Source organism: Danaus plexippus, chromosome 31 (genome assembly GCF_018135715.1).
Source record: "Danaus plexippus chromosome 31, MEX_DaPlex, whole genome shotgun sequence".
Taxonomy (NCBI): domain Eukaryota; kingdom Metazoa; phylum Arthropoda; class Insecta; order Lepidoptera; family Nymphalidae; genus Danaus; species Danaus plexippus.
Genome location: NC_083558.1, coordinates 2,091,537 through 2,101,842, shown reverse-complemented (window position 1 = coordinate 2,101,842; position 10,306 = coordinate 2,091,537). Strand labels below are relative to the sequence as shown.

At 37.1% G+C, this 10,306-nt stretch overlaps 1 protein-coding gene across 9 annotated transcripts in view; it reads right to left on the bottom strand.

The window, feature by feature from the left end:
• Positions 1 to 1,993: 1,993 nt before the first annotated feature.
• The window catches only part of LOC116778361 (segmentation protein cap'n'collar-like), a 60,880-nt gene continuing 52,567 nt past the window's right edge, over positions 1,994 to 10,306 (bottom strand). For all 9 annotated transcript variants that reach the window (XM_061525939.1, XM_061525940.1, XM_061525941.1 and 6 more), the window contains exons 11-22: positions 10,075 to 10,162; positions 7,056 to 7,130; positions 6,566 to 6,677; positions 6,303 to 6,396; positions 5,973 to 6,051; positions 5,624 to 5,715; positions 5,149 to 5,275; positions 4,699 to 4,779; positions 4,300 to 4,430; positions 3,860 to 4,033; positions 3,292 to 3,391; positions 1,994 to 3,125 (exon numbers count right to left, since the gene is read on the bottom strand). In XM_061525939.1, coding sequence (XP_061381923.1) covers positions 3,067 to 3,125; positions 3,292 to 3,391; positions 3,860 to 4,033; positions 4,300 to 4,430; positions 4,699 to 4,779; positions 5,149 to 5,275; positions 5,624 to 5,715; positions 5,973 to 6,051; positions 6,303 to 6,396; positions 6,566 to 6,677; positions 7,056 to 7,130; positions 10,075 to 10,162 — 1,212 coding nt within the window. In that variant the 3' untranslated portion in view covers positions 1,994 to 3,066. The remainder of the gene's footprint in view (positions 3,126 to 3,291; positions 3,392 to 3,859; positions 4,034 to 4,299; positions 4,431 to 4,698; positions 4,780 to 5,148; positions 5,276 to 5,623; positions 5,716 to 5,972; positions 6,052 to 6,302; positions 6,397 to 6,565; positions 6,678 to 7,055; positions 7,131 to 10,074; positions 10,163 to 10,306) is intronic.

The following is a 10,306-nucleotide window of genomic DNA, read 5'->3' as shown; positions in this document are numbered from 1 at the left end:
ATAAAGAAAAGTACAGATTTTGACTGAAATTAAATATGTCTACGAAAAATAGATATTTTTCCGGATAATAATTACGAAGATATATTCTTTATGTCCGTGTTTCCTCCACACAGTACTCCAGATATAAATCGTACAGCAAATAAAAACGTTGACATTGGCATAATATTCCGCGACCCGAGTGCGTGTGCCATAGCATAAAAAAAGAATATTTATGTATATTAGGCGTTGCCTCTGACAGTATTACTGTGATTGTTCTATGTAACCTCAAGTATAAGTAAACACCAACATGTTTTGAACGCAAGCATCTAGAAAAATGTCAAAATCGCGTCACCTCCATTCTACACGACACTGGCAGAATGAACTGTGCTGTTAAAACAACCAACCAATCACCTTCAAGTATGTTAAAAATCATTAAAAGTTACCGATTATCAAATTGCTAGCGAAAGCGCAAGTAATTAAGTGTATTATTTAACATTTTTGTTGTTTTAAGAACGAAATTCTTGGTACAATGAAAAAAGCAAATCAAATATTATAATTCCCGAATAACAGCAATGGTTGTAAGAATTGATATATATGGTAAGTTCAACTAGATGGCAGCACTGAACCTTGTTAGCTCGATCTTATGTATGATTACCCTTCTACACACATAGTGTTTCTATAATTAGAGATTTTCGGTTGTATTCATTAATAACGAACACATACAGATTATATTTAGCAAGAAATATGATATCGCTGCGGCTTAAAGGAAATGATCTCTTGTGTTTAAATTTATATATTTACTCTACAATAGACATGGCTAAGGGATATCTGAGAGACGGTCCGGCACGTCTCATACAGTAATATACACAGTGTACATGTTCCATCGCGGTAGTATAATTCCACTCCATCCACCTGGTGTACCCTCGTAATGAGATCCAAGACCTTCGCGAGTATTCATTGAAATGAAACTAATATTCTTTTCCTGACGACATTCTGCAGACATTCACATCTCCTGCCCGTGATCACGGTTGCTGCAAAGTAACCGAAACGTCGGGAGTATGTAGTTTTTTTTTAATAATAAAAGAAGCGTAGTAATCCGAAAAATATTAGTATAATTTCAGGTGTACCCTCAATTTAAATAAAATTTATTAAAAAGGAAGAAACATTGCTGAACATTTTTAACAAAAAAATGTTTGTTTCCAAGTTGTCAACAATAGGTGGCGCTGTGAAGAACATTCAACATTTGTTACTAATAAGAGCTGTAGTGTACTTTTCTCTAAAGAATCCTTCAGGTGTATAATTTAATAATTTTCTTTTAAATGAAAAAATATATATTTTAATATTTAAACTTGTCATGAGATGTATTAAAGTTAGTTTTGTATAAGTCAATCTGATCGAGTCAGGTTCTTAGTAACACATCGCGTATTAAAATCTATGGTTTTATTTATTTATTTGTAACCTGTGATAAGATTTGAAGTCTTTTATATGGAATTATTGGAAAATACTTAACAATATTCTGATATTTATGAATCATTTGTTGAAGTTAAGACTGTTTGTTCATAAAAATATAAGTTTTGAGCCGGATAAATAAACAGATCAACTTCGGAATAATCTTCAAATGATATAAAAATGTCTTAAAATATATGTTATAGCAAACACGACGATATAAATATTTACTATTAAAATTTTCACAGGCGTTCTATTTTCTAATTTATTAATTTCTCACAGGTTTTGTTGTTATAGCAAACACGACGATATAAATATTTGCTATTAAATTTTTCACAGGCATTATATAACTAATTTAATATTTTCTCACAGGCGTTCTGTTTTCTAATTTATTAATTTCTCACAGGCTTTGTTGTTATAGCAAACACGACAACATAAATATTTGCTATTAAATTTTTCACAGGCGTTCTATTACTAATTTATTAATTTCTCACAGGCGTTCTGTTAATAAGACTGCAGTCCGATTTATTCCATTCTTATATAGAGAGAGGTAAATAATAAACACGTGGCCACGCTAAGTATTTATTTAGAAAACTTAGTGAAATGCATTACCCGTCGCCAGAGACCCTTACATAAATATTACAGTAAGTTGAAGAAGCGCTACACTATATTAATGACACGAGGACAGCAGAGACTTTTTGGTTGAAACGAACAAAGAGGTTCCGCGTGTCCGGACTCGTTGGTTGTCCTCGTGACGTCATGTAGATTACATAATATATTAAAAAAAAAAACGATCCAAAGACCTCGGCTGAGTCCCACCGGAGAGAACATATCTTAAAACAAATATATTTTTCTACTAAAATGTATAATATTTTTGATCTTTCCTTTATTCAGACATGTTTTTTTAATTAACAAAATATATAAGACAATGAACTGTTTTACCGTCTGTCTGTTCCGTAGGGACCTTCGCCTGATAATTTTGTACTTCTCATATATAACCTAACCTATTTACAAACTAAATTTACATTTATTGCATCGACACTGGCAACACTGTCACTAAGACATGGAATTATATCATTAGTTTATCACAAATAATTCAACTAAACAATCTATACAGGGAACGAAAACAATATAGAAAAATAAATAAGACAAGCTCGCCGCGCGACTTCACGCGGCGACGCCAAATGTATCTTGGTAGACTTGTTTGTAAACATTTTCTGCGCTAAGACCACGATCCCGCGGTCTAGAAACCCGGAATCCCGGGAACCCGGGACTCATACTGCTTCCGAAAACCAAAATTACTTTAACATGGGATTAAATTACACGCTTGTCCGGGTATTTAGATTCATTGGCTCATGAAGTCGACTATATTTCCGGAATCCCATTGGTACTCAATGATCCCGTGTTCTTGAATCCCGGAATCCCGTAAAACCGGAACATTGACATCACGCCTGCCAACACCAGCAGTCCACATCGGGGTTCCTCGATCCCGTATCTCCGGGACACATCCCGGCGTGGGCCGCACGTGGTGTGTTTGATATCCAACATATATATAATATATTTTAACTTAACTCATATAAAGGATAAGCGAGAGTTAAAAGGCGGCCACCCATCCGCGAGCTGTCCTCGGTCGGTGCCGCACTAGTGCTCGTAGTTGTTCTTCCGCTCGAGGTCCTCCTCCGTCCGGTTCATGGAGTGGTCTGGCGGTGAATGTGAACGAATGAGTCGCTTGGACAAATTTAAATGTAAACTTACATTAAGCTAAGTAATTCAGTACTTTCTCTTTATTTGAATGAAACGTACACTCACTGACTCACTCACTCACTCACTCACTCACTCACTCACTCAGTATATAACATCACTAACCTCCTCCCATCCTGGGCACGAGAACTACGCTGCCGTCAGCCGCTTGTTGTAGGGAGTATTGGCTGGAGGACAAGGGTCGTCCTTCAGGGTCGCGGAGGTGCTGCGGGGAAAGGTCGAAGGTCAGTGGACATATAATATGAATCGAGTAATTTGGTGACACGTCCAATGTTGGTGTATATATTATATTATCGCGCCGGTTTAAATATCGTGGAATGTTCTCGACGCTGAGCGACAGCGCCATCTCGTGACGAGCGGGCGAACTATTAGCTAAACGCTTACTGGAACATGTCTATTGTTAATGTTCGTATACAAGTAGACATATTACCGAGAATGTTTTGGAATGTTCTAGAAATTCGTTTGTCGTGTGTAAAAGGGCCGCTAGGTCGGTTCAGAGACGGTCTGCCGACAAGCGACACAAGCGATATTATATAAATACTAGCTCGTAACAATATAATACACGGACAGTTGATCGTATGCGTATGTATGCGTATGTTACTGCAGACTGTCCGTGTCGCGTTCCGAGACGCGACTCGTCCTAAGGATGTATCGTGCGTGTGTGTGTGCGTACCTGGAACACGTGTCTGTAGAGCGCGGCGAACCTCTCCTTGAGCTTCTGCCTGTCGGCCAGCAGGTTGTGTCTGTCTCTCTGCGTGCGGGCCTTCCTGTCGCGGACCGTGCGGACCTCGTCTGCCAGGGAGGTGATCTGGTCCAGCTTCCGTTTCCGGCAGTTCTGTGCTGCCACCTGGCGGAAATTATATTTTTAGAGATTATATATACATTGTTTCGAGGTACAGTTTCAGACTCGGTTCTCAATAGTCCCACTACTTCCAGTAACGCTCTACAAAACGAATGAAGTCCGGTATATTTTTCAAATCCCAAAAAAGCCCAAACTTAAATTAAGCCACTACATAATCAAAACGCTTTGCTATAATTAATCATGTCCAGTCACAAGTATTAGTAACAGACGGGCACAGATGGCGCCACAGGTATGTGCACATCCCCCCCCACCTTGTTCTTGCCCCGCCTCCGTATGTCTCGGATCAGCGACAGCTGCGCCTCGCTCAGGTCGTGTTTGGAGAGCCGCTCGTTGAACTCGTCCATCGGCAGGTTGATGATGTCCTGGACCTCCAGCGGTATACCTTGTGTATATATATTAATTAATTTATATAGTCCGTGTGTGATATCGTTATAACGGTTTTTCATATTAATTTATTAGTTAGTTAGCGTCCAATGTTCCAGGAGAGAGAGAGAGATATACAAATGTGAGTAAGAGAGAGATAGTGAGTCGGTGAATAGGTTACACTTTAAGAGGGATGGACCGATTTTGATGAGACTCTCGCTGACGGTTAGTTGATATAATGAGTAAAGCTATATATATATGTATATATGTGTTTATGTCATACACACCTAAAGCCTTCGCTCTCTTCTCGTCTCTACTGAGATGTCCGCTGCCGCTGTCGGAAGTACTGCCGTCGGTCAGACGGCGGACTGTCAACAAGTAATTAATAATATTAATATATATATATGATTGTAAATATTTTGTAGAATAAAGTAAAATGAAATGATAAGATGTCGCTTTCAAGGAACATCATTGAATCGATTTTTATAAAACCTTACACTAATATAGCCTATACATAATAATAGCATATAGTATATAATGTATGTACAGTCCGCGTAGTTCCCGGGAACACTTCATGACGGGTGTATTGTGAAGTAACGCGACACGCGATAGATGGCGCTGACTGTTGGCTCACGTATATATTATACATACTACAACATTTAATTCTCACTAAGTCTCACTCACACGTTGACAAAAAACAGTATATATATATATATATATATTCGTATATACATTACCTCTCTTATCTCTCGTGGGTAGTCTCTCCTCTGTGGGCGGCAGGGCTGCGCTGTATGTGTGGTTGTGTCTCACTCTGTCTCCCGAACTGAACCCGAATCGCGGCGGGTTCGGGCTCGGCAGCGTTGTCTGTGGGGCGCGGGGGGTTAGTAATAAATAGTCAACTTTATTTAAGACAGATATTCCTCAATGAAAAAAATATATTTTATGGTAGAATAAAATTTAATTGTTTGGTAGAACACATTATGAGAAGGTGAATATAATTAAATTCAAATTTCTTTAAAGTTAAGTAAAAAAATCTTTCTTAGACTCATCAAGATTTTAAGCAACACAGAAGATACTGATAACAATTATTCTTCTTTATTGACTTCTCTATGAAACAGATATAACCAATTTCATATGAACAACAAAAAAAAATCTAAGGGCTTAAAAAAAAACGTCCAGTGTGGAGAGACCCTAATATATATATATTCTTACATGTTGCAATGCGTGGCTTGAGTGTGGTGAATTGATGTCCAACGTCGGCTGAACACCTAGCTGGGGCGGTATGTGCTGGCGAGGGGTGTACTCTGAAACACAGACATATCCGTAGTTTTAAACCTAGTACATATATATATATATATATATATAGTATGCTAGTTACATCTTCTATTAATAGTAAAAAAAAAACTTGCTATATCTCTTTAAAAAAATCAATTATTACGACAAAAAATTTCATCAAAATCTGTCCAGCAAGATTACATGTTGTCTCATGGAGATAAGCAACAGATACAACATTTGCATGAGCATGTAACTATCATAAGTAAGCGATATGAGCTTCAGTCACCTGCATGCATATGCATCTCATGGTATGTTTGTTCGCATTCGTATTTCACAACCGGTCTGGTTTCTTGGGACGGCTGTTCCTGGAATATTAAATTATAACTATTACATACATCTCAATACGTCACGACACGCGTGTCTGTAAATAATAAGAGACATTGCTGGGCCAACGAGACGAGATAATGTTTGTAAATAGACTTATATGTATGGTCTGTTAATGTCGTTAAGGAATCGTTATACTCACATGTTATATACGAATTTAGAATAGTTTTTTACACACACACAGACAACACACACACACATATATATACATATATGTTTGACAATTTCTCACCTGGAAGGAGCGCTTCCCGAACATGTGATGTTTCTTCTGTGGCGCGTGGGATCTCTCTCTGCCGTAAGCAGCCTCGTACGGTCGGAATTTTGAACTGGACATAAAAATTAATATAATGATATGACTATAAGGCACTTCACCCACCACGCGTTTTGAGGTAGTGGTGGGTGATAACTACGCATGCGAAGCTACTGTACTCGTTAAATTTAGATGCTGTATAACTGTGCACTGAATTCTTTGTCCTTTATGACGTTTCTCCGTACCTGTGGAACTCCTGGGCGGAGTCACTCCCGTCGCACCATTCTCCGTCAGACAGCGAGGGTACGCGCTCCGAGCCCATGGACGACACAGCGCTGTCTGATGCCGAATCACGTTCTGTTAATTACAAATTTTTGTGTTACACCCTGTATAACAGAACACCCTTCAGATTCAGTTACACCCTGTATATATAATAATAAGGACGCATATTAATAAAGTAATAAGTAAATAAATATAACATGGGACATAACTTACTTAAATGAGGAATATATTATAATAAAATATATATATTTATTATTATTAATAAAAATATAAGTACAAATTATCCAAAGTACTCAATACGAGGAAAAAAAAAGTACTATATTGATAATCTGGGCTGCATTTAATTGCAAACTGTGTCAGCAAGCAGTGATAATTGATAACAAGAAAACAGAGAGATTTGCTTTGATAAGGAGAGTTAACTATCATTATCATATCATATAATGACAGACTGACCGGCCGCCACGGGCATGTGCGCGTGTGTCTGGTGCACCGTGGGCGCGCCGTCCAACATCCGCATCGTGTACATGCCTGCAAAATATAAATATACACATTTTACATGATTCTTCAAGATTTTCGTTGATTTTCGCATAACTGAATGCGCGGTATAGAATCACTATATTATACGATCGTTTGATTTGTTCCCTTATCTCGATATGTGCAAGTCTAGCATAACGGAACTCCATCAAAATCGACCTAGACCTGTTATGACAAATCGCTTGTTATCTTCTACTAGCTTTCAATATAATCTATAGTGTAAATAAATCGCTGTGGAGATAACAGAATTACTGGTAAACGTGACGTCACTCCTTTGCACGCGCACGATATATTAAATTGAATGTATGTACATCTGTTACGTAATAACTCATGAAGGTTTTTTGGTGGGATATAGATGTATATAATGAAAAATTTTTTTTTCTTCCTGACATTAAATGCTCCAAAGACACGAACATTTATTGGAATGGTTAATGAAGTGAGATATATTAATTTTCTATTATTTAAAAACATGTTAAATAAATTTTATGTCTGTTATGAAGAAATAAGGGTATTTTTAAATTTCATCATCATCGTCATCGTCGCAAGAGTCTGCAGACTCGTCGTGGTCCTCACGTAACAGTGAACCGTATACATGAGGACTTTCTTGGGAAGCTTGTTGCAGTGGTTTCCCCTTGCCTTCTGCACCAGCACTTTTTGGGGCTGTTTAGACCCCAAGGCTTGCTGTAGCCTGTTCCAGCCAGTGGGGTCTAAATACTCTTACAAAGTACATATGACTCGAAAAAGATCACATTGGTACTTGCCAGGTTGCGAACCCGCGCCCTCACGTGTGAGAGGCGGGCCTTTAACCTCCAGGTCACCACGACTTAGCTTCAGACAACAAATAACCCATCATTATATAAAATTATTTAACGTAATGCAAAATACAGTTGAGGGCTTAATTGTTGTCATACTGTGGCTTACCACGCTGATGTTAGATCATTCCAAGCTATTGAGACTTAAACCGACCAAAATTTTTTAATGAAATATCTCTGCTGGTTCCGTTTGGTTAGGAACACGAGTCACGCGACAATAATGGCTAACAAATATGAGAACCCCAAATTAACTTCTGTATTAATTTGAAAAGTTACCAAAAAAAATAACTTCGAAGTCCCGTGTTAGGCACGAATGGATTACATGTCAGAACTCATAAGCAATAAACAATTTTTTTGAGATGAAATTTTATAATTATACATTAATTTTGTCACGTCGAATAATTTCAAACTCACCGTCGTATAAGTGATAGTATGATCTGATAAAATCCGCGCGATACATATTGCAGTATCTCAGACCGTGAAACGGGTTCGTGTATTGATATCTGTCATGATACATCTTTATCCGATATTCGTGTGTTTTAATAAAACTGAACCGTTTTCGATAAGATTGCATCAATTGTCGGCGTTAGTTCCTTTATTCTCATAACGCAAACGTATTTCAGCCGGCGGAGGTGTGAGGGCACATCTTGTATAGCTAGGACGCGTTTTTGCGTAGTACGGATCATTTGTCCTGACGGTATTTGAAGGACCAAAGACAGAAGTTGTATCTCTTCAAGACGAAAACGGGTACTTTGATGAGAGATTCACAGCTAGTCCTGGGACGTCTTAGAGCACAGCAGTAAACACAGAGACAGACACAGTTATCAGTGTTGTGCACCTTTCTACTCTTTTGTGTACGAACGTTCAGAAAGTATGGCATAGGTAGGCCTTTGTTGGTCACCACACAGAAACTTCGTCGATCGGAACGTAAAAAAATATCAAGATATTTCAATGTTCTGTCTTAAAGTCCTGAACGGGATTGAAGCACTATAAAAAATCTAAACTGCGCACAGATAATGAACAAGAACGCAAAACGAAATCACTTCTTCACGAACAATCTGTACACGTAAGAAAATATTCCCATTTTGATAACTTTATATCAACAACAATACAACCGTCGCCAGTGGGAGCTAATTCGCAATTGCAAGATGGATCACGTGAATGTTTGGATAGGAATTAATTGAATCTTATTTAAACAGCGATCCATCTTCACCGACATAGCGGATGTGGGTAGTGTTGCTAATACGAATATCGTCTATGTATGAATGTTAGCAGTCGATATGACATCAATAGGGAAAATCGAATTTAATTGATAATATTGCTTTACTTTATTACATATTATTGTTATATATTTAGGTATTAATAACTTATACATACAGAACCTTTACATGGGTATAAAAGATATTTGTATTGTAACCAAACATTAGACATTTAGATTTGATGAAAGCCCTTTGACGAATCTATTATTTGTTTCTCTTTATTTATATTGAATATATAATTAATGTAATGTTTCGAAGTTAATGGCCAAAAAGAAAAAAACATGGTACCATAAATAGCATCTGTTATCAGGTGATAACGGACGTTATCATATCACGTTATCAGCCAACCTTCAGCAATGTTACCATTTGCGACATAATTATATAAAGTCTGTATACATATATATATATATATGTATGATAATGTGTATGTATGTATGTATGAACCGAAGTCCTTGTTGAATTTCTTAGACTTAATCGATGTCTTTTTCTGAATTTGTTAATTTTACGGAAATTATTATAAAATTAATGATGTCCTCATTTCTCATTCTGTATATTAGTGATATCTTTTTGGACATAAATTACATTATATACGTTAAAGATATCGGAAAGAAATAATGAAACATCACTAGGTGGTCACAAGATAAGCATGTTCGGTGCTCACTTTCAGTAATGATTCCCAGTGATCAATCAATTATCACTATCATTATATATATTTACATCAATTTTCTAACACGTAACGTAAAATTATCACAAAATATTAGCAATTTTATTTGATTATTTCTTCAATTAATTCAAGTACCTTCATTAAGATACAAAGATAGAAAAATAGGCTAACTATTAAAATAATAAAATACAAGTGGTACCTACCCTCATTCATCGCCATATCCATCAGCTGGAGATCCTCGTCGTTCAGGATGGACTGGAGGAATCCGTCTTGCTGTGGTTCCGTAGGTGTCTGGATATAGGAATTCCGTTTAGGAAATTAAACCAATATTTCCGGATTACTACGCGTATTTAATCTTCATAACACTCGCTACAAAGCTACTGAAACGTTGAGTGTGTAGTTTTTTTTATAATAAAAAACGTTTAGTAAATATGA